A 25,597-nucleotide genomic window follows, 5' to 3' on the forward strand; every position below is an offset into this window, starting at 1 on the left:
GCTCTGCCCTCATCAATCCTCTTTGTTATTTCTTGTAAAAACTCAATCATGTTTGTGGGACATGATTTCCCATGCACAAAGCCATGTCGACTATCCCGAATTAGTCCTTGTCTTTCCAAATACATGTACATCCTGTCCCTCAGGATTCCCTCCAACAACTTGCCCACCACCGACGTCAGGCTCACTGGTCTATAGTTCCCTGGCTTGTCCTTACCACCCTTCTTAAAGAGTGGCACCACGTTAGCCAACCTCCAGTTTTCCGGCACCTCACCTGTGACTATCGATGATACAAATATCTCAGCAAGAGGCCCAGCAATCACTTCTCTAGCTTCCCACAGAGTTCTAGGGTACACCTGATTAGGTCCTGGGGATTTATCCACCTTTATGCGTTTCAAGACATCCAGCACTTCCTCCTCTATAATATGACATGTTGCAAGGTGTCACCATCTATTTTGCTACTTTCTATATCTTCCATATCCTTTTCCACAGTAAATATTGATGCAAAATACTCATTTAGTATCTCCCCCATTTTCTGCGGCTCCACAAAGACCACTTTGTTGATCTTTGAGGGGCCCTATTCTCTCCCTAGTTTCCCTTTCGTCCTTAATGTATTTGTAAAAACCCCTTGGATTCTCCTTAATTCTATTTGCCAAAGCTATCTCATGTCCCCTTTTTGCCCTCCTGAGTTCCCTCTTAAGTATATTCCTACTGCGTTTATACTCTTCTAAGCATTCACTCGATCTATCCTGTCAATACCATACATACGCTTCCTTCTTTTTCTTAACCAAACCCTCAATTTTCTTTAGTCATCCAGCATTCCCTATACCTACCAGCCTTTCCTTTCACCCTAACAGGAATATACCTTCTCTGAACTTCAACTTTTAGATCCAGTCTATCCTTTTCCATCACTATTTTAAATCTAATAGAATTATGGTCGTTGGCCCCAAAGTGCTCCCCCACTGACACCTCAGTCACCTGCCCTGCCTTATTTCCCAAGAGTAGGTCAAGTTTTGCACCTTCTCTAGTAGGTACATCCATATACTGAATCAGAAAATTTTCTTGTACACACTTAACAGATTTCTCTCCATCTAAACCTTTAACACTATGGCAGTCCCAGTCTATGTTCGGAAAGTTAAAATCCCCTACCATAACTGCCCTATTATTCTTACAGATAGCTGAGATCTCCTTACAAGTATGTTTCTTAATCTCCCTCTGACTATTAGGGGATCTATAATACAATCCCAATAAGGTGATCATCCCTTTCTTATTTCTCAGTTCCACTCAAATAACTTCTCTAGATGTATATACAGGAATATCCTCCCTCAGCACAGCTGTAATGCTATCCCTTATCAAAATTGCCTGTAGCATTTGTATCCTGGAACATTACTTTCTGTCCTTCCTGTAGCATTTGTATCCTGGAACATTAAGCTGCCAGTCCTGCCCATCCCTGAGCCATGTTTCTGTAATTGCTATGATATCCCAGTCCCATGTTCTTAACCATGCCCTGAGTTCAACTGCCTTCCCCAGGGATAATGAAGATACGTTGTAGAGTCCTCAACGCCAGTTAAAGTACGCTAGGTTTCACTCAGATATTGGAGCTCTAATGCCAGTACATTATTATTTCATCGAAAACTCTTGACTTTTGGTGCATGATCTTACCGTATAGTTAGGGTTTCCAGGTTGAATGCGTAACTCTGCCAACATCCAGATTCCATTGGTTAGCTTCAAGGATTGGTACAACATGTCCTGGCCTTCCACATTCCTCTTTGCAATGGTAAACACATTGCTATTCTGCAATTTATTGGATACCATGTCTGTAAAGAAAAAATACCACGGTACGGGTGAGCAAAATACTGCTTACATCATTTCTTCAATTGGTTGCTACTTCTCGAGATCTCTCTATGGCTTGGTTATTTTCAAATGTCCTTTGGACTTCATTCCTTAATGAACTTTTATTGCTGTTTTTGATCATTACGTTCCTGGCCTGTTCGGTTGTATTTCAGAGGTCACACAAGCAAGTTAGATTCAAATAGGGTGCAGAGATTTGCACACAAGAGTGTACCGTGCAAACTGTCACTGGTAAAACATAAGGTTAGGTGCAGGTAATCGACTGTTAGAAAAATGACCGATGTTTAGTTGCTAACTTGGCTATTGGTCAGGTATTTCTGAGTAGTGGAATAAACAGCCAACTGTAGTGGATTATGGCTCCTGATGTCAAATAAAAGACGAGTGATCAATTGCAAATTCCACGTTCCAGGGCAATGACCCTCTGGTTTTGATTTTTATAAGAATGTTTGGTACCTATAGAATTCTAAAAGTGAATTTTAGAGTCTGGCAGGTGCAAGACTTGAAAAATCGAAGCTGCATGCCAAAATAAATTCCATGTTTACAGAAAATGCATTCTTTACTAGACTTCAGTAAGTGGCCTGCTTCTAAAAATGTCCAAGCTTTTGCACCATTCACTAAAAGTTGCAACAGAATAACATCACTAAAAGCTGGAGTAAGTCATATTGGTCCTTGAACCTATTTAGCAATTCAACAAGATAATAACCCACAGCCTCAAGTTCACTTCCTTGCTTCTCTCATGACCATGGCAACCTTACTAATCAAAAATCTGCATAACTCAGTTGTGAAAACATTCAATGACCAGACTCAATAGCAGAAAGTTCCAGCACTGCATGATCTGGGGATCATCATGCAAGAATTATAATAAGTTTGCACCCAAGTGCAGCAGGGAATATGACAGGCAAATGCCAGTTAAAGTACGCTAGGTTTCACTCAGATATTGGAGCTCTATTCATTGGAGTTTAGAAGAGTGAGAGGCAACCTAGGTGAAACTTGACAAGGTAGATTTGAAGAGGCTGCTTCTCATTATGGGAGGGTCTAGGACAAGAATTCAGATGGCATAATCTCAGAGAAAGGGGTTGTCCATTTAGGACAGAGATGAAGTGGTGTGGGCAAAAGGCAGGAAAGTGGAATTGAGGATTATTATATTAGCCATGAACTTATTGAATAGTGAAGCAGATTTGATGAACCAAATGGCCTAAGTCTTATTGCCTCTATTACTTGTTGGCAAAGAGAATTCCAAAGATGAATGACACCCCCCAACCCTGAGAGAAGGAATCTCCACCTTAAATGGCAGCGCCTTATTTTTATACCATGTCAGTGGTTCTAGAATTGCACAAGTGTGGAAACATTTTCTTGCCATCTATCTTACCAAGTCCCCTTAGAATCTTACATTTTAATAAGATCATCTCTGTATGGGTATATGAATAGTGCTGGCAAATGGGTCTAGATTGGGTTAGGATATCTGGTCGGCATGGACAAGTTGGACCGAAGGGTCTGTTTCTGTGCGGTACATCTCTATGACTCCAAGAAGTATAGGCCCAATGCGCTCAATCTTTTCTTGAAGCCAACCTCTTCACCCTTGAATCAGCACAGTGAACTTGCTCCAAAAGGAAATCCTCCAGTTAGGAGACCAAAACTGCACTGAGTACTGCAAATGAAAGCCCCAGAGGGCCTTGGCCTGATCTTGTGTGAGAGAGAGATGACTGGTGATCCTTAGGCTCTGCTCACCACCCCATTGGTGAGTGGTGAGCTGGAGAAGGCAGGTCTTTGTGCTGACCTCAGCCAGTACAGGAACTGAACCCATGCTGTTGGCAACATTTTGTATCACAAACATTCAGCCAACAGAGCTACACAGTGCTTCAGGAGCCAGGTGTGGTCTCACTAAAGTCTAACATAGTTGGAGCAAGATTTCCCTATTTGCCTACTTCATTTCTCGTACAAAAGCAGCAAACATTCTATTTGCCTTTGTAATTATCTGCTGTGCCTGGGAGCTAACTATTTATGATTCATGTGCAAGAACACCAAGATACCTCTGAGCTAGTCTCTCTGTTTAAATAAGATTCTGCTTTTCTATCCTTCCTGCCACAGTCAACAAGCTCACATTTTCCTACATTACATTTCATCTTTCAATTTCTTCCCCCACTGCCCCCCTCCCCCACTCACTCAACTAATATCCCTTGCAACCACACAGCTTGCTTTCCCATCTATCTTTGTAAATCATACAGTCTGTTCATTCACTCATGTCATGAATATAGATAGTTCAGGCTATTCAACCAGTTACAGTTTGCCAACCTGAAAGTTATGCATTTATGTCACCTCTCTTTGCAGTTTGTTAAGGAATCCCCTAATCATACAGCCTTGAAACAAATCCTTTGATCCAACTTGTCTGTGCTGAGCAGACATCCCAATCTGACTAAGTCCCAATTACCAGCATTTGGCCTATATCCCTCTAAACCCTTCCTATTCATATACTCATCCAGATGCCTTTTAAATGCTGTAATTATACCCAACCCCACCACTTTCTCTGACAGCTCTTCCATACACGCACCACCTTCTGTGTGAAAAAGTTGCCCCTTAGGCATTTTTAAACTCCTGCCCTCTCACATTAAATCTAATTTTGGACTCCCCCAAGCTGGGGAAAAGACCTTGGCTATTGACCTTATCTCCCTCATGATTTTCTAAATTTCTGTAAGGTCACCCCTCAGCTTCTGACTTTCCAGGACAAAAAGCCCCAGCCTAATCAGCCTCTCCCTTGAGCTCAAACCCACCAGCTCTGGCAACATCCTTGTATATCTTTTCTGTAACTCTCAAGTTTAACAATTTTCCGATAGAAGAGTGACCAGAATTGTACATTCCAATGTCCACCAAGCTGCAATAATGACATCCCAAATCCCAAACTTAATGTTCTGACCAATAAAGGCAAACATGCCAAACGCCTTCTTCACCACCCTGTCGACCTCCGACTCCACTTGGTCACTTTGTCTCAGAGCCCTACCATCAGTCCTGCCTCAGTTTGCCTTAGCTAATGCTAAAAGTCACACAACACCAGGTGATAGCCCAACAGGTTTATTTGGAAGTATGAGCTTTCAGAGCGCTGCTCCTTCATCAGCTACCCGACGAAGGAGCAGCGCTCTGAAAGCTCGTACTTCCAATTAAACCTGTTGGACTATCACCTGGTGTTGTGTGATTTTTAACTTTGTTCACCTCAGTCCAACACCAGCAGCTCCATATCATGGTGACGTAAATGCAACACTTCACATTTACAATCACGCAATAGGAAATCCAACCCCGCAATTTTTTATTTTGTGCAGTAACTTTTTACGTGGCACATTTAAAATGCCTTTTCAAATGCCAAAATGCACATCATTTACTATTCCCCTTTATTCACCTTGCTTATCACATCCTCATGTCAAATATTATTTCTCTTTCACAAAACCATTTTGGCTCTAACTGACAGTCTGCTACTATCTCCTTATCTATGGGCTCTAACAGTTTCCCAATGAATGATGTTTAATTAACTGGCATTTAGTTTCCAACTTTCTTTCTCCCTCCTGTCCTGAATAGAGCTGTTTATTTGTAAGTTTCCAAACTGTTTTGACACTTCTAGAACTGAGATAATTGTGGAAGATGACAACCAATATATCTGTAGTAGCCGTAGCTATCTGTAATGTAGTGCCACTTTTTATTTATTTTGTTACCTAGGTACTTTGTACTTAAGGTGGTGCTGTGTGTTGGTGACATTGTACACTTTTCATCGACAAACCTTCATTTACATCTCACCCTAGAGTGTAACTACTGTTGAGGGCCTACAGACCACTCCCACCAGTGACTTCTTTCCCTTAACTGAGAGAGTGACTGCCCTCAATATCAAGGGGCCTGAGCAAAACTGGAATAAGGAGAATCAGGTGGAAAATTCTCCACTGGTTGGAGCCACGACACAAAAGAAGATGATTGTGGTTGTTGTAGGTCAGTTATCTCAGATCCAGGGAGGGTAATGTCCTAAGCCCAAAATGTTTCAACGGCTCCACCAATGACCTTCCCTCTATCACAAGGTCAAGTGTGGGATATAATGCTGATGCTTGCATAATGCTCAGCAATGACTCGTCAGGTACGGAAACAGTCTATGTCCAAATACAAAATCTAGAGAACATCTTGGTTTGGCCTGGCAAGTGGCAAGAAAGGTTTGAACCACACAAACTCCAGTCAATGACTATCTCCAACATGCGAGAATCTAACCAGCACCCACTGACATTTAATGGCATTACCATCCCCGAATTCCCCACTATCAACATATTGAAGGATTATCATTGAGCCATATAAACACTATGGCTGCAAGAGGACGTCAGAGGCTAGGAATCTTGCAGTGAGGTACTCACTTTCTGACTATGTTCACCATCTATAATGCATAAGTCAGAAGCATGATAGAATACTCCCCACTTGCCTGAGGGAATGCAGCTCCCACTAACAATCAAGAAAGCTTGACACCATTCAGGAAAGAGCAGCTTGTTTGATTAGCATTACATTTACAAACATTCATTCCCCCACCACTGACACTCAGTATCAGTAGCTGTACCATCTGCAAGATGCTGCGTGAACTCATGAACACTCCTCAGATGGGAACCTTCCAAATCTATTACCAATACCATTTATAAAGGTCAAGAACAGCAGATACATGAAAATCATAAGGCCGTAGAAGCCCTACACGTGGAATCTGGCCATTTGGCCTAACAAGTCCACATTGACTCTCCGAACATTAATCCACCCAGACCTATTCCCTAACCTATTAAATTACATTTACTTCTGACCAATGCAACTAACCCATACATCCGTGAACATTATGGGCAATTTAGCATGGCCAATTCACCTAACCGGCACATCTTTGGATTGTGGGAGGAAACCGGAGCACCCGGAGGAAACCCACGCAGACACGGGGAGAATGTGCAAACTCCACACAGACAGATGCCAGAGGCTGGATTTGAACCCGGATCCCTCACGCTGTGAGGCAGCAGTGCTAACCACTGAGACATCACCATGTGCAAACTTCCCTCCAAGTTGCTCACCATCTGGCCTGGAAAGATATCACCATTCCTTCAGTGTCACAGATTAAACTCCTGGAACACTTCCTTAACGGCATTGAGTGTCTTCCTGCGGAGTCTTTAGCGGTTTAAGAAACCAGCTCAACGCCATCTTTTCAAATGTGAGTAGGGTTGGTCAATAAATGCTGGCCTATCCAGCGACCCTCACTTCCTCTGAATGCAAGAAAATCTCCACATAAATTGATCTACATTTTGATTCTCTAATGCAAAATCAATTCTCAGTGAAACTATGAACATTACCAGTTATCTCAAAACACATATTATGGGTTGATTTAAGTGTCCAAAGGCATTTAAAATTCTCCCCTTCTATTGCTCTGAATTCTGATTAAATACAGACCGCTGCTGCTCAGTTGGTCTTCTCTGCACCTTTAAACACTCCAGCTCTCTCGCGATTGTCTGCAAATATGCTGCACATACATTAAACCTACTCAGTTATGTGCTGAGCCACTTCAACTTGACTCACTAAGTGAAGCTTTAAGCTATTCATTTCAAGGCAAGTATTCCCACTTTAACCAAGTTACTTATAGGTCTACTTCCATTTCAGTCAATTTATAGACCCATGTATATACAAAATCAGAGAGCAACCAAAATAGATGTTTTTGTCCCAGCAGGCAAGGCAGTCTTTTGCACATATTATAGTGAATTTATAGCTTTTACAAAATGAATGGCAGGCAAGCATTTTATTAGGAAAAAAGACAAATGCTCAAGACTTAGTTACAATACATTCTCATTTACAGGCACTTTAATCGTGTCCCTCCAGTAACCTTATTTCTTTTTGTTCACCAAGATCTATCTGCTATTTGTGACATGCCTTTCACAGGATGACTATTGTTTGTTTCCATCTTTAACTGTTAATATGGCAATAACACTTCCAGTAATTATATCACTTTCCAAGAATCTATTCTTGTCCCTCTCATCAACATAAGAGCCATAGTGCATTGAAAACTTTAGCTCATCACTGAAATGACTCTACAGAGGCTGGTATCCCGTCACCAAGTCCCCCTTTATTTACAAACAAAAAGGCCTTGACCCTGATCCAGCTCCCTCAGAGCCAGCTCTCAGAGTGAGCAGAACCTCTGACACTCCTGTTTGTTTTTTTTTCCCCCAGACACTCCGGTTTGTATCAGACAGCCAGGGCTCCCTGATTGGATCAGATGAACAGCCCCAGTCAGTGAATTCATATTCTATGAGGTCCACCTGGCTGACCTCAATCACGACAACACCACTTTTCTCAATGCCATTATTTAAAGTATACAGGCTCTGCAGCAAATTAAGGATTAAAGAGCACTAGCTCATGGAATCACACTTCAAAACTTCTCTAGCACTTGAATTAACCCAGTTGCAGTCTCCTCTCAGACCAGAATTATAGGCACACCTAATATTTTGGGGGTCTTGATACAACTGATCTGGCACTATAATCCAGCATTTTGTTTGCTGATTGTTACTTCGCACTATCTAGACAGGGAATGGCAAATGAGCCTATAGCTCAGATTGTTTTGAAGTTCCTTCTCACCATAATTACATTGTTGGGTTCAAACTGAGAGAGTGAAGCTAGTTTTCAGAATTAATAAAAAAACACATCAACTGAATGTAGTCAGCACAGTGGGGTAACATAAAAGCATTTCAACTCAGCCAATTGGTTTGAACCAAACCCAGACTGATGTGATAAAGACTCTTCTCCCTCTCTCTGCTGTGTGGAAAAATTATGTGCGAAACAGATTTTGGTACTTTCCGTCCAGATGCTGGGTTCACAGTAGAAACAGCAAACAATTCAGCATTTAGCATCTTCACTCCAGAGACACACAGGGATAGCTAATATAAAACTGATACATTCACATTGGCAAACCCTCCAGAAGGGTTAGTGAAAATAGGGAGAGCTTTCATTTTCGTATTCCATAGCTCAAGGCAATAGCAATTCTAGTCCAATTGAACAACGCAAAATTATTTCTTAATCCACTCGCATCACAAACCACCTGTAAATATCACAACCCTTGAAATTTGTTCAGACTATGAGCAGAGCTGATATTTCAGTGTGTCGGTGTGCGAGATATGCGGCTGTCCAGCCCCATCTCCGGCACTTTTATTTCCCTTCCCAGGAATAAAGACACGGAGGAGTCTGTCCAAAACTTTTCATTCAACTTTGCAAAGTCGGGTGCAATGCCTCGTGGTTACACACATTAATAATAATCTCCACACATTATATACACGTAAATGTGGGCTGGGTCTCCTACTGCTGTCTTGACCAATGAGTGCTAGGGTTCCCCACTGTTTTCCTTATTTGGGTTCTGGTGCCTGCGATTATTTTGTTACTCACTTGGCCAATCAGTGTTCGAGTTCCCCGTTCTTTCCTTATATGGATGATGTTGTACAACTGTGGTTAAGGGCGGTCTCTCAGCTATCGAGGAAAGCTGTTACAATTGTTTCATTCATAAAAACATGGGGGAGGTCCGGCACCGGTTTCGAGTGCCTGCTTGTGTTTACTATAAGGCGCTTGTGTTTACTATAAGGTAGAGAAGACTAAAATGCAGCTAACAGTTTAAAAATTACACTACCCCCTACATCGGTCACACACCAGGAAGGATACAAGTAAGGAATGTACCATACTTCTACAATTACGACTAAACAAAAGAGTTGACGTGTTTTAAAGTCCAGTCAAGCATAAGGCTTTTCCCACTCTGGAATTGCAGTTCTGCGAAAGTTAGATGGTTGAAGTCAGATCTTGATGAACTGCAGGATTCCTTTGAAGTGAAGCAGGCCCAGGCAATTGCTCTAACTGAAGACTCAGCTTCTTCACAGGTGAATTTGGAGCTTTTAGAAAACAGGCTAGGTGAAACTTTTCAGACTTAAGCCTTGCAGTTTTTGACAGGCAGAACGGCACTGCCTTTCACTGCAGCTATGGTATTGTTGATATTTTTCCACCAACTATCCAGTTTTTTCCAAGTAGTAAGATAAAAATATTTCAGAATTTAAGAACAGTTTGGATTGCATGACAAGTAGCAACTGATACACAACAAAAAGCAAATAGCAGCTTTCCTTTAGTAAATTAGTAGCCTCAGTCACATGGTCAATGACCTTGGATATTCAACAGAAGGTAGTCTTCAGACTTCAATTAAGGATATAGGGTAACTAGTCTCAAAAGCACTCCCTTGTTACTTTGCAGATCTGAAGTTATGAAGTTGAGGGGCCCATTGTCTCTGAGATTTGAAGTAAGCTTCACGTAAGTACAGATATGACATGTCGCTATCCAATGATTTACTGTTCGAAGATATGTGGCCAACAAAAGTTTTGGACTTAAAAGTGGGGAGTAATTACAAAGCAACTCAGATATGAGAAATTTAAGAGCCATTTAGAGCCTTCAAAGCTGTTTTATTAGATTGGAACAGGCATTCAGGGTTCTGGTAATGCTGTCATTTATTTTGCAGGTAAAAATTAAGTAGCAATTCATAACTGAGTTAAGTGCAGCAAGGTATTTGATGCTGCCTTCCCATGATCTTGATACTGTTCTCTCAAATAACTATAATCCTGCTTTCTACAAAACGAACAGGCCTCCTAATGGGAAAAGGCGAAGCAATGACAATCATGCAGTCTTTGTTGCCTTAGAATTTCAAGCATATTAAAAAGACCCTCTCAGAGATGAAGAGAGCCTGCTCGTGACCAGGCAGATATCTGGAAATACCGTTAGTGAGTGCAGGGACCATCACAAACGTGGGGGTGAACATCTGAAGCTATTCTGTTGCATTCAGAAGTTTCCAGTCCATAAAGTGCCCTGTTTATTGCTGAAAATACAGACAGATAAATGACAGCTACATCTCATTTATGTGATGGATTGGGAAGTGCACAGCGTGACGTGTTACCAAGCCCCACAGACCAAAAGGCTCAGAGTCTTGACTCGGAATTTGTATGGCGTTAAACTCAGATGTGTGGAGTTCAAAGCATTGCAATCAATCTCAGATCCTCTCTCTGCTCCAGAGATGGAGATCTGCCATTCCTACTTCTTTCTTCCCAGCACTTGTTAAAGTAGATTCAGCTCTCAGTCAGCAGGTTCCACATGCAGCCCAAAGCAACCCTTTCATGAAATATATGCTTTAGAACTGCACTACACCTGAAATATACCAGTTATAATTGGTAAATGCTTTACTGAATTGTATGAACTGCAAATATTCATAAAACTTCAGAGGTGGGGGCAAACTAAAGTGGTTCATGGAACTATTAGAGCACAGAAAGATGGCATTCTGCCTATCATGTCTGCATGAACAATTCACATAGTGCCAATCTTCCACCTTCTTCCCTGAGGTGCATTCTTACTTTGCAGATAGTAGTCAACTCCCCTTTGAAAGTTTTCGTTGAATCTGCCTCTACCACACTGTCAGGCTTTGCACTGCAGACATCAACTGGTTGTGTGAAAAAGAATTTTTGCTTCCCTCGTAGTTTTTGCTTTTTTTGCCAAACTACTTGGTTGATAAGAAAATTGGTAACATATAAAAAAGGAGCAGGAGTGGGTCATTGAGTGCTTCAAGGGTTCACGATCATTCAATATGATCATGTTTAACACTCCATGCCATTTACCCCTTTCGCTCCATACATTCCTTGATCCCTTTAAGGTCTAAACATTTCTCTCTATTTTGGACATATTCAATGACTTGGCTTTCACAGCCTTTTGTGGCAGAGAATTCCACTGGTTCATCATTTTTTGAGTGAATAAACATTTCCTAATGGTCTCAGTTCTAAATGGTCTACCTCATACCCTGAGACTGTGTACCTCTAGTTCTACGCTTCCTAACCAGGGAAAATACTCTCCCTATCGAGTCTCTCCATTTATATGTTTCAATCACATCCCTCTCATCTTTTTAAAAAAAAATATTCATTTTTATGGGATGTGGTTGTTGCTGGCTGGGCCAGCATTCAATACCCGTCCCTAGTTGCCCCTTGAGAAGGTGGTGGTGAGCTGCCTTCTTGAACTGCTGCAGTCTATCTGCTGGGGTTGACCCACATTGCCAATAGGGAGGGAATTCCAAAATATTGACAGTGAAGGAATGGTGATATACTCCCAACTCAGGATAGCGAGTGGCTTGGAAGGAAACTTGCAAGTGTTGGTGTTCCCATATACCTACTGCCTTTGTCCTTCTAGATGCAAGTGATCATGGGTTTGTAAGGTTCTGTCCAAGGCTCTTTGGTGAATTTCTGCAGGGTATCTTGTAGATGGTACACACTGCTGCTACTGAGCGTCAGTGGAGGAGGACTGGATGTTGTGGATGTAGTGCCAATCAAGCCAGCTTTCTAAACTCAACCTTAAGACACAGCCTCCCTCCCAAACAAAAAGGTTGGAAAAAGTCAAGTATACTCCCTTGAAAGGTAAAGGTTGGACAAAAGTCCAGAGTTCCCTCAATGACAAAAAGGCAGATATTATGACAAAATAGGCAAATATGCTTATGACAGAAATATAATTGAGGACCAGGTTGAACACTGAAAGTTTAGGGAGGTGACAAAAGAATACAAGAGAAGTAAACAGGGAACATGAATTGAAACTGCAAAGCCATTTACAAACATATAAATAGTAAAAGATGGTTAAAAAAAAAAGGGAGCTGGGCCAATTCAAGCAAAAAAAAGCAGATTGATACATGAAGGCAGAGGACATAGCTAAATTATTAAATTAATACAGAGGAACCTCAATTATCCAAAGGACATGGGCTGGGAGCATTTCGTTCCGATAATCAAATACCGGATAACATAGTTAGCCAAGCATCGGGACCTTGCAATCTTGCTTGGATAACCTGAAATTTGGTGAACCGAATGCCAGATAATCACGGTTCCTCTGTACTTCTGCATCTATTTTTCCTGTGAAAGTAAGTGTAACTGAGGCCATTTGTGACAAATAGAGAAAATTCAATTGTTAGAACAGTACTAATTCTTTTTCCCCCAGAGATTCAGCAAGAACAGTCAAAGAGCTTAGCTCCTGATTCTTATTCAGAGACAGCGCATTACTCCCATCTTGCCGAAGGATGTCCAACAGGATGGCAACAGGTGACAGGGTAGTTTCTCCTTACCTATGAAACCACAAAAACTAAAAATGAGAAATATTTAACTATTTGGGCAAGAGGGTAAGGCAGGGTGAGGAGGACATGGAGAGATTGCATGTGGGGAAAAGGAGTAAATCTGTACCTAACGAGGAAGAGTTCCTCCGCGTGTATAAAATCCTCATGATTTTGAATACCAATGCACAGCAGGCAATTTACATGGTTGGAAATTGGAATTCATGGAATCTTGGAATTGACTATATGGAAAGATCTGTCAGTATTCTAGCTTTCCTACCGCTATCTAGTGGAGAGATATAGTATGCACATGGAATCCATGCACATGATATGACACCGGGACAGCACTGGGCCAAACTACAACACCCTTCATGATCAGACCCAGCCTGCCAACACTGGCATTGTAAACTCTTTTCAAGAGAATGGACATTTGCACAAAGTATTGAAGGATCTTTGGCTTAATCAGAAGTAGAAACATCACGTCATGGAGCTGGACATGCTCAGTTTTAAAGGCGAGTATTAGCAGTTTTTGTGAAGAACTATTTAAAGATTGAAAGATGTATTTATGCAACTTTACTTGGTGAAACAATGTTATCGCTCCCCCTTTTTCCGTGTCAACAAGTTGCTCACAACTCGCAGTGAGCTGAGAAAGGCTGCAGCAGTTCATTCAAGGTACTCTGATCAGGCATTGCTGCAGTGCTGCAAAAACAAAGGCTAGGTTAGTAACATGTGACTGTCATGATAATGGCAACCTGCTGCCAACAATGGCCTTTAGCTGAGGAGAAGGGTGGGCTGCTCCAGCTGTGAATAAGATCTGCGACAAATCGTTTTTTCCCCGGAGGTTACTTGGGTCCCTCAGGCTTAACCATACTGACTTGAATGTTCAATTTTCCTTGTTGCGTGGTTACTATGGCTACAGCAAATTGTTTAACCGTAACCACATTTGGGGTCCTGAGTATTGCAAGAAAAGCCATCATACACTTAATTTTTCATCCACTCACTGGCTTGATATAAAACCTGTAAAAAAATCGTATTCTGTCACTGAAAATCAAGACAAATGATACGACATGAACTGCCAGTAATGTGAAGAGCTAGGGCACACTGCAACTGGCTCAAAGGAAAATGCCCAGAAACCAACTATACATCAACCAAAACTATCCAAAGCCCATTTTTAAAATGTGACAGAACATTTGCAAAGTCCCTTTTTTTTTTGAAAAATGTAACACGCCAACTTGCTAAATATTTAGAACACATTTTGTATGAAGTTAACTGCCCATACATCATGACATTGCAAACTGCCACCTTTCCTTGCTCGCCGGGCTTGTGGAATTTTGGTCAGTGTACCCATCATTATACCTCAAACATTTTCTGTCTCACATCTCATTTGTGTTACAATTATAACTTCCAAACATACAGAACATACAATTATTAAAAGCCAAAGCACTTCACTGGAGCATAAAACTAAATATGACAGTAAGTCACATAGGAAGGAGAAAGTGAGGACTGCAGATGCTGGAGATCAGGGTCGAAGGGTATGGTGCTGGAAAAGCACAGCTGGTCAGGCAGCATCCGAGGAGCTGGAGAGTCGATGTTTCAGACAGAAGCCCTTCATCAGGAATGAGTAAGTCACATAACCTTTATTTATATAGCCCTTTTGAAATATAACATTCCCAAAGTGCTTCAAAAATCATTGGCAGCAAGATGACTAAGATGACAGAGAGCAGATGACACACAACATGAAGCAAATCTTTCAAAGCTGATGAGCTAGAGAAATAGACAACAAACATCTAGAGGCAGTGATACCCTGCACCACCTTAAATTAGTAAAAGGTAGAGCCTGTCAATTTATGCTTGTTTTGTTTGACTTTCTTCAAATGCATTGTGCTTTTGTATTCCTTTTTCACCTACAAAACTTTCACTTTGCACTAATTACACTATGAATCACTGTGTGGCTTTTAATCTAATCTCTTTTTGCCAAGATATGGCAAATGGAGTTTAATACAGTTAAGTGTGAGGTCTAACATTTTGGAAACTGAAATCAATGTAGGAGTTTCATGGTGAATAGTAGGGCCTTAAGAAGTATAGTGGAATAGAGGGACCTTGGAGTTAAGTTCACAGTTTTCTGAAAGTGAACTATGTAGACAGGGCAGTGAAGGAGGCTTGTGGCACACTGGCCTTCACCAATCAGGGCATTGAGTATAGAAGCTGGGAAGTTATGTTGCAGTTATATAAGACGTTGACTTCACTTGGGAGTATGGTGTTCAGTTTTGGTCACTTTGCTATAGGAAAAATGTTATTAAACTGGAAGGACTGTAGAAAAGATTTACAAGGATGTTGCCTGGACTGAGTGGTCAGAGTTATAGGGAGAAGTTGGACAAATTAGGACTTTTTTTTAAAGAGCATAGGAGACTGAGGGGGGAACATGCTAGAGGTGTATAAGATCACGAGAGGCACGGGTAGGGTGAATGCATTCAGTCTTTTTTCAGGGTTGGCAAATAGAGGATTAGAGGTTTCAGTTTACGGTTAGAGGGGAAAGAATAAAAAGGAATCTGAGGGGCAACTTTTTTTTTTACACAGAGGCTGGTACGCATAAGGAATGAGCTGCCAGTGGAAGTGATTGAGGCGGGTGCATTAAAAACAATTAAAAGGCATTTGGACAAATATATGGATAGGAAAGGATTAGTAGGATATGGGTCAAGTGCAGGGAAATGGGGTTAGTGTGGATGGACATTTTGGTTGGCATGGGCCAGTTTGGACCAAAGAGTCTGTCTCTGTGCTGAAGGACTCTGACTCTATTCTCTCTCCTTTTACTTTCCAACTAATTCCCTTCTTCATTCTCCATTTCCCACCCCACCCCTATCAATTTCACCTACCCCCTCCTCCTCCTCCTCCACTCGTACATTTTTCTTCCTGCTTGAATGGCACCTCTCCAGTTTCCTTTGTTTATTCCTCTGGCCCACATGTTCCCAGCTGTGTGAATGTACCTTCTCTCCTGCAGCACTTAGCCTCTCTGCTGGATATAAGCCAAGGGTTTGATTGTGGTGAAATACAATGTTTTAGGTCCAAGTCTGCACTACTAGATACAGGGCTGCACTTCAGATAAAACCAGATAAACCACTTAAGCACATGACAAGATATAAATTAATTTTTAGTATTTTAGGTCACATGGAATACAGGGACAATTTGTGATATGGATAAAGAAATGTTCAAAGTTTGTGAGAAGATTTGTAGCTTGGGTGCTCATTGTTGAAACAACACAGAAGTGCTTCACAGGAGGCTCCCAAGCACTGAGGATGTCACCTAGACAGGGGACGAAACGTCTGCAACACGGATAAAGAAATGGCTCGAAGGTAGACGATAGAGGGTGTGCTGAGAGTTGCTTTTCAGACTGGAGACCTGTGACCAGCGGTGTGCCACAAGGAGCAGTGCTGAGTCCATTGCTTTTCCTCACTTATATAAATGATTTGGATGTGAACATAGAAGGAATAGTTAGTAAGTTTAGAGATGGTACCAAAATTGGAGGGTGTAGTGGACAGTGAAGAAGGTCACTGCAGAGTAAACGGAATCTTGATCAGATGGGCCAATGGATTGGGGAATGGCAGATGGAGTTTAATTTAGATAAATGCGAGGTGCAGCATTTTGGGAAAGCAAACCTTAGCAGGATTTAATGGCAAGACACTGGGAAGTTGCTAAACAAAGAGACCTTGGAATGCAGGTTCATAGCTCCTTGAAAGTGGAGTCATAGGTAGATTGGATAGTGAACGTAGCTTTTGGTATGCTTTCCTTTATTGATCTGAGCATCCAGTATAGGAGTTGGCAGGTCATGCTATGGTTGTGTTGGACATTGGTTAGGCCACTTTTGGAGGCTGGGACAACTACAGCATTTAAAAGGCATCTGGGTGGGTACATGAATAGGAAGGACATGGGCCAAGAGATTAGATCAATTTAGGACATCTGGTCAGCATGGACCAGTTTGACCGAAGGGTCTGCTTCCATGCTGTATATCTCTATGACTCTAATCCACAACTGGAATGAGGATTTGGGTGTCATATTCAGACGCACTCAGTTTGAATGGCTGATATTGAATTTTTGTAGCATCCCAAAATACTTTATAGAGTCAAGGGAAAATTTGATAGAGGATTTTGAGGAAAAAAAAGGATATGACCATTATGGAACTCATGAAAAAAAATGACCACAGCTTGGTTGGCAGATGATGTGTTTAGAAGGTTTTTAAAATGTAGTGAATTGCTGGGAGTCAGTTGGCCAAATTTGAAGAAGGAATGACACCAATCGAGGAAACACAAGTCAGGCTGTCTCCACTTCCAACAGGCAGGATTTAAAAACACTTCACTTTTGAATTCTATGGTATAAAAATCAATTTGTAATCTATATTAGAACATGATATGAGAGAACTTTCAACAATAAAGAAAATAACTTCAGTAAAGAAACCTTCTTATATTGTCAGTGACCCTGTTGTTTGTTATGAAAGACCCAAGTGTCCAAATACAATTCAGAATGATGCAAAAACAGACCCCATGTAGGATTCCTTCAGATACAGCTTTTGCTTCCTGACTTGTTCCATTTTCAAATCTCTCCTGTCTTCCGAAATAGCAGCTCCTTCATCTTTTGTTTCTAAACCTTCCCTTCCCATTTGCCCTGTCTTGGTATTTGCTTTAAATCTCTTCCATCTCTACCCTTAGCGAGTTCTCATGGAAAGGTCACTGATCTGAAACATGATTCTTTTTCGCTCTCCACAGATGCTGCTTGCCCTGTTAAGTTATTTCCAGCATTTTCCGTTCTTAATTCAAATTTTCAGCATCTGAGGTATTTTTCACTTTGCTTTCGGATTTAAGTTTCATTTGTGCTCCAACATATAGGCCATAAGTTTATTTTTTCTATAAATGTTTAGCATACCCCTGTTAGTTCAAAGCACTCAATTAGAGTCAGAATGAGAGAAAGTGAGGGCTGCAGATGCTGGAGATCAGAGCTGAAAATGTGTTGCTGGAAAAGCGCAGCAGGTCAGGCAGCATCCAAGGAACAGGAGTATCGACGTTTCGGGCGTAAGCCCTTCTTCAGGATTCCTGAAGAAGGGCTTATGCCCGAAAAGTCGATTCTCCTGTTCCTTGGATGCTGCCTGACCTGCTGCGCTTTTCCAGCAACACATTTTCAGCTGGAGTCAGAATGAGTAGAAGGTAGCTTGCCTTTCCACACAGCTAGTTGAGGCCTTTGCTATCTGTACTAGATGTAATGACACTTGAGTTCAGACAAAGTTTTGAAAGTGTCATGCTTCACTCACTGAAGGTACCTGTGAAGATTGAGAGATGCTGGTTGGCCACGTTGGGAAAAAACCTGGTCCTGTTGCAACTAGAAACTTCCCGACAACAAACAGAGGTTAGATTCCAGTTGCAATATAATACTTTGCAGATTGTGTAGAACTGACAGCAAACTACAACATGGTCTGGTTAAAGGGATCGATGCCGAAGCTCCCAAGGATCGTGGCCTGCCTCAAACTACAAGGCACGGTCTGGACAAAGTTGACGCCACCTGTGAAGCAAATTCAGTCAGCCCTCATGTTCAGCCTTTACTGTCTATTTGAGAAATAAGTCAACACACCTGTGCAAATTTTAAAGGAGTAGCCTTATCCTGGCAATGCAAGCAGCCAACATGAACGATAGAGCCAAACTTGAACACAGACCCTAACACCACACAGTAATACTTACAGATATAGGACCTCGAGCTAAACCAATATAAAATAGTCACGGTTTTCCATTTTATGGTATGGGAGATGCGTTCGCCCATCATGTGGCTGCCAGTCAACAAGCAGCTATCCAGCCCAAACCAATTTCCTACTTTTGGTCCATAGCCTTGCAGTTTGTGGGAACTTAGGTACATTTCCAAATACCTTTATCTGGAACATTGTTAGGTTTACTCCATATCTGCATCCTTTCATGTGGTAGATAACAGGAATTGTACACCTTAAAAATGATCTTCTTCAGCAACCCTTTCCTCTGATGAACTACCTGCTTTTATATGCAGCAGCTTCTTCAATCGCTTCATCAAATTGTTAAACAAAACCTAAGCATCTCAGAACTTTGAGGCAGGCAACCAAACGACTGGTCAGAGGAGTTAGTTTTAAACTGCATATAGGAAGAGGAAAGACAAAGAGAGCTAGGGAGGTTTAGGGAGGTACATAAAGGAATTTAAAGTTCAGGGAGTAGATAGTATAGATGCAAAATTAGAAAGTGATGGAAACTAGAGTTGTGCAATAGTTAGAACTGGAGAAGTGTAAAGATTGCAAACAGTAATAGGATGAAAGGACCTTATAAAGATACGGAGGCAAGAAAGGATGCGAATGCAAGGAGGAACATCTCAAATTTGAGGCGTTGTCAGACTGAAAACCAAGGTAGGCCAACAAGCATCAAGATGAACATGATTTGGTACATTAGGGCATTGATGGATCATAGAATCTCAACAGTGTGGAAGCAGGCCATTTGACCTTTCGAGTCCACACTGACCCTCTGAACAGCATCCCACCCAGACCCACCCTGCATTTCCAATGACTAATTCACTTAACCTACACATCCCTGGAAACGATGGACAATTTAGCATGGCCAATCCACCTTAACCTGCACAGTTTTGGACTGTGTGAGGAAGACAGAGCAACCAAAGGAAGTGTGTAGATGCAAACTCCACACAGACAATCACCCGAGGCAGGAATCGAACACAGGTCCCTGGCACGGAGGCAGTAGTGCTAACTACTGAGCCACCATGCTGCACATGGTTCATGTATGAAGCTACATTGAAAGTATAATTTTGCAAAACTCGGTGTGGCAATGATTTGGCAAATCCGTTTAATTATGAATCACCTTAATTCCAATTTAAATTTTCATTTAGCAAAATGACAGAACTTTGGATACATGCCTCATTTAACTTAGTGCTAATTAGGCTAAACTCAGTTGCCTTGTATTGTCAAATGGAGCTAAATTTGTTGCTTTCTTTAACCTATGAGCTACAATACTAACACAGTGCATCAACTTAAGTAATCACCAGTGAACTTAAAGCTTTCAGACTACATGGCCATCAAGCTCAGACCAGGATTGAAAGGGATGGCAATCTCATACTCATATAGAGTCATAGAGATGTACAGCACGGAAAAAGACCCTTCGGTCCAACCCGTCCATGCCGACCAGATATCCCAACCCAATCTAGTCCCACCTGCCAGCACCCGGCCCATATCCCTCCAAACCCTTCCTATTCATATATCCATCCAAATGCCTTTTAAATATTGCAATAGTACCAGCCTCCACCACATCCTCTGGCAGCTCATTTCATACACGTACCACCCTCTGTGCGAAAAAGTTGCCCCTTAGATCCCTTTTATAACTTTCCCCTCTCACCCTAAACCTATGCCCTCTAGTTCTGGACTCCCCGATTCCAGGGAAGAGAGTTTGTCTATTTATCCTATCCATGTCCCCCATAATTTTGTAAACCTCTATAAGGTCACCCCTCAGCTTCCAACAGTCCAGGGAAAACAGCTCCAGCCTGTTCAGCCTCTCCCCATAGCCCAAATCCTCCAACCCTGGCAACATCCTTGTAAATCTTTTCTGAACCCTTTCAAGTTTCACAACATCTTTCCGACAGGAAGGAGACCAGAATTGCATGCAATATTCCAAAAGTGGCCTAACCAATGTCTTGTAGAGCTGCAACATGGCTTCCCAACTCCTGTGGGGCGGCATGGTGGCTCAGTGGTTAGCACTGCTGCCTCACAGGACCAGGGAGCCGGGTTCGATTCCTGACTTGAGCGACTGTGTGGAGTTTGCACATTCTTCCCGTGTCTGCGTGGGTTTCCTCCAGGTGCTCTGGTTTCCTCCCACAATCCAAAGATGTGCAGGTCAGGTGCATTAGTCAGGAGTAAATATATGGTAGGGGAATGGGTCTGGGTGGGTTACTCTTTGGAGGGTCGGTGTGGACGTGTTGAGCCAAAGGGCCTGTTTCCATACTGTAGAGAATCTAACCTCGCAAAGCAGACTTGAAAACAAACCAAAGATTTTGTTACTTCTAGACTGGGCCATTCCAATGCAATCCCAGCCAGTGTCCACATTCCATCCTCTGTAATCTCGATATCATTTAAAATTCCATGGCCCACATCCTAACTTGTCGTGAAAATTAAAGTCGTCACAGTCCCTTAGAATTGTAGGCTGCCCTCCATTTAGAGAGAAGCAACTACTGCTGAGTTTAACTTTTGCAAAACTCAGTGTGGCAATGATTTGGCAAATCCGTTTAATTATGAATCTCCTTCATAGTGAACTACTATTACTGGCATCACTGTGTATTGCAAACCAGAGGTACAGCAACTGAAGCTAACTGACCCCCGTCGTAATTTACACAAAGTCCTGTTCATCCATCATCGTTGTGCTTGGTGACCTATATCACATTAGCAATGGTCCCAATTTTGAAATTCTCAAAACTGATTGCTTACAAATTCTCACATGACCTCGTCCTTCCCGGTCTGTGATTTCCTCCAGAGCTAGAATCCATCGGGATACCTGCACTCCTCAAATCCTGGCTCTTGAGCATTCCTGATATTAATCACTCATCCTAGCCCTGAGCACTGAATTTCCCTCCCGAAAACTCTGACTCTGTACGCTCCTTAATACCTCCTGGCTTCAGCAAGCTGATATCACCGATATCCCCTTTCGTGCCTCAGTGTCAAATTTTGTTTGATAACACTCCTGTGAAGTAGCTTGGAAGCTTAATATTTTAAGAGTGCTAAATAAATGCATGGTATTTTTGTTGTATATTGACAACACTATTTTGAAAAATCTGTTGTGGCAGGGAGAAATGTTTTTTTCCCAGGCACACTCTACACAATGCCAAATATGAAATGACAAGCAATTGGGTTTACGGCTTCATTAACGGACATCAGACATTGGCTTCAATGATGAAAGTGCAATGGATTATCATGTAGTAACCTGCAAATCTGGGCTGCAAAGCCAATTAACACCTCTCCCATCAACCAATATAGAAAATTCATTAAAAAGTTATTGAATTGGAAATCCACAGCTGTCTAATCCAGACTTCACTCAGCTACTGTTCTGCAGTCTGCACACAACTTGATTGCTCTCTGGGCACAGAGTCAGCAAGCCTTATTTATTCCACTGACATTTATTCTGCAGGGAGGAAAATGCTGCATAACTCAGTGAAATACCCAGTAGTGCAGGAAAGCAAAGGTAGATTATACAATCTAAGTCGTCTGCAAAATGGGAAAACTGTCCCCTAAGAATACAAGTGATAAGAGCAAAAAAAAGTGAAGCTCTTAGCAAGCCTCCGTTAGAAATGAGGTGAAGACTCAACACCAAAAGGCGTAACAAATTTTGCACATTTCTGGCATCAGATACACGAATAGATCGAACTGTAATATGTGAATCACAATACTGACAATATTTTTGTGAAAAATGGGATTGCCAAGAACAATGTGTTTGGATTCTTGGCAACATTCCTGGATTTCATAATTAAAAAAAATAAAAAAATGTGACTTCTATAAAATTATAAATCTTACATCAGTGTTAAGATTTCTCACGGGTGTAATGATAAAGGAAAATAAACAGCGTCAGCTAATAAAACAAAAAGCACAGAGACTGCAGACATCAAACTTCTGTCACTGCTTTTTTTTTGTAGTTTTGCCTCCTAAGGGCAGCCACTGTATTTCATTCCAGTGAAACATTTTCAACTAAGAGGAAATGCAGTTTTGAATCTAGTCTTGGCAAATTGTCAATGACCAGAATTGGAAGCTTACTTGTGTGTTAATCAGAAGATGGTTGTAAAAACCAGCAACATATCAGAGAAGTATGCAAGTTAAGGTTCAACGATTTATGTATTTTATTACCTTTGATCTGTTTTAAAAGCACATACATACATTCAGGTTCACTGACTGCTATGGAATGAGCTGCTACAGTCTCCAAGCATTGCTTAAAGGAATGAATGTTTCATTAATTTTCTGTTTAAGGATGCAGGTACAAAGATCAATTGCTCTGGTACAAGCAGTACCATGCGTACTAATGCTTTGGAAAGTAACACCAGCAGTTTGGTTAATTAGGTCACACCTGCACAATAAATGCAGGCACATTTTGTCAAAAGACTTTGTACAACTCTGGGGTCAGGACCAGAATGAAGTGACTGAAGTCCTACTCTCTCCAGACGGGGCCATAATAATGTTGCCAGTTCAGTTTAAGCAGGATCAAAATGAATGCAGCTCTTTCCAAATACCTTGCAAAATATCATCCTTTTTAAAAATTCATTCATTAGCTGTGGGAAAGACCAGCATTTATTTAATTGTTGAGGGCAGTTAAGCGTTATCCACATTACTGTGGGCCTGGACTCACTTGTAGGGCAGGCAGCATTCGAGAAGCAGGAGAGTCGACATTTCAGGCAAAAGCCCTTCATCCCCATTCCTGATGAAGGGCTTTTGCCTGAAACATCAACTTTCCTGCTCCTCAGATGCTGCCTAACCTGCTATGCTTTTCCAGCACCACACTCTTGACTCTAATCTCCAGCAACTGCAGCCCTCACTTTCGCCTCACTTGTAGGACAGAGCAGGTAAGATGGCAAACTTCCTTCCCTGAAGGACAGCAGTGAACCAGATGGGATTTCACAACAATTGCAGTGGTTACAAGGTCACTATTAGACCAACGTTTTACTTCAGAACGTTTTAAAAATTCAAATGTCATGCCAGGATCGGAACCCACATTCTCAGAGCATGAAGTTCCATTCTACCACTATGCCATGATCTCACCTGAACCCTAACTTTCATTTTAAAAAGGAAAATTCTATCAATATATTACTCCAGTGGCCAAAGGCAGGTGTGCAAACTGGCATGTTTACAGATGACATCAAATCTGACAGCAGCATGCAATCAACCAATTCCAACAAATGCTTGATCACGTCTTGTTTATCCTCATAACCTTCAATCACATCCAAATCAATTTTAATACAGCTCATTTTTGAATGTGTTAGTCAATACAGCAATGCCATTTTCTGTTCCTATTTGCATATTTGGTGGAGACTCATCTGAAACTTTTCTCATTCGACATAAACAGAGCAATCCCTGCTTGCTTTTATCTGTACTTCCTTTATGAAGTCATTTAGCCTTCTAATCATCTCTCTAACCAAGATCATCTTTTCATTTTGTACAACTCTTTCATGTTGCTATTGCTGTTTTCACATGAGGGAGCAAGATTAATAAGCCTGACCATTATTATCGGAGCTAAAACCTTCACAAAATTACTTGTCAGTTTTAAAATGCCCACATTGCTTTTGATCACCCTTTCTTTCATAATATGACTGTAAAAGCATCTTGTTCTGATGTTGCTACCCCCCGCAAATTTATTTTCAATCTCAATCTTTGTATCTTTTCCTTTCTGTTTTGTACTCTTGTTGTTCCTTGTAACTTTTCAAATTTGCAGGGTCCATGCTACTTTTTGCATTTTTTTTTATACAGCTTCAGAGATTCATTAGAAAGAAAAAAAAATTTTGCAAATGCACAGCAAAATAAAACATTTGAGATGGTCACAGAATATCTTCAAATACTTTCACGAAGAGGACAAGCAGATTTGCCAAAACAAAACAAGACACAATCAATAAGGTTTTGCACAACATTTTAATCTGGAAAGACGCTCTATTCTGGCAAAATAGTTTTTGGACAAGTTATGAAAGCACCACAACTGGCACCATTGGCCCCGGCACAGAGAGAGAGAGAGAGATAATAAGCTGCTTGGAAAGGAAAAATCACCGTAATGCAAAAGAACAGGGGAGTTGAATAAGTGAGACAGCTGGTTCAAAGAGTCCATTCAGGTATAATGGGTTGATTGGCCTCTATATACACTTTATGATTCTAACAGCTGGTTTTCAAGCTCCAAATTGTTAGTTAGTCACTTCTGCTGGAAAGAATATGTACACGATGATCAATTAAAGGCATGATTTTGCTCAATGGAGCAAAAGATAGCAATGCTCAAATGGCATTGAAATGGGATTGAGGAAGAGATCAGGTAAATGCATTGAACACACTGAATTGTCCTAATGTTTCTAAATCTGCTCCTTTCCCCATCTCACCACTCACTCAACACAGCTCTTCCCCTTCTCTATACCGCCCCCTCACCCACAAACAAAATGCATGACTGAAGTTTGAAGCTGAGAAAATGTAATCACTAGTGATTTTGAAAGCCAAGGTAGATCAAATATAGAGTGCAGGTTGAGAGAAAAATAAGCTAAGCAATTTAAATTGAGATGATGTGACGGTGAAGGGCTAGCACCTCACAAGTAGTTTGCTATGTACTGCAGCAAGGTATGAGCTTTGTACTTGTTACTCTGTATAAGATGTTTTCTGGATTGGTTTGAGTACTCTTGGATATGTGTGTATTCTAGGAACATGGTTATCAAAGAGGATAGCTCCAGCACTTCATTTATCAAGTTATGAAAATACATTTCTCACATTCTCGTATTACTGTTGACAAATATTAATGACAACTTCAAGAAACAGCATATTAAAAAAAGTGCTGAAGAAAACATATTGAGTGAAGGAACTTGCAAACTTTATCTTCCTGCTTTCCCAGAGAAAACTGAAATTTAT

The 25,597-nt window shown here is 41.3% G+C and overlaps 1 protein-coding gene across 3 annotated transcripts in view; it reads right to left on the reverse strand.

Moving 5' to 3' along the window:
- LOC122564151 (AP-2 complex subunit beta) overlaps nt 1-25,597 on the reverse strand; it is a 310,855-nt gene that overhangs the window by 39,477 nt on the left and 245,781 nt on the right. For all 3 annotated transcript variants that reach the window (XM_043718785.1, XM_043718786.1, XM_043718784.1), the window contains one exon: nt 1,660-1,814. In XM_043718785.1, the coding sequence (XP_043574720.1) occupies nt 1,660-1,814 (155 nt within the window). The remainder of the gene's footprint in view (nt 1-1,659; nt 1,815-25,597) is intronic.

The sequence above is a fragment of the Chiloscyllium plagiosum genome, chromosome 28 (genome assembly GCF_004010195.1).
Source record: "Chiloscyllium plagiosum isolate BGI_BamShark_2017 chromosome 28, ASM401019v2, whole genome shotgun sequence".
In the NCBI taxonomy this organism is placed as follows: domain Eukaryota; kingdom Metazoa; phylum Chordata; class Chondrichthyes; order Orectolobiformes; family Hemiscylliidae; genus Chiloscyllium; species Chiloscyllium plagiosum.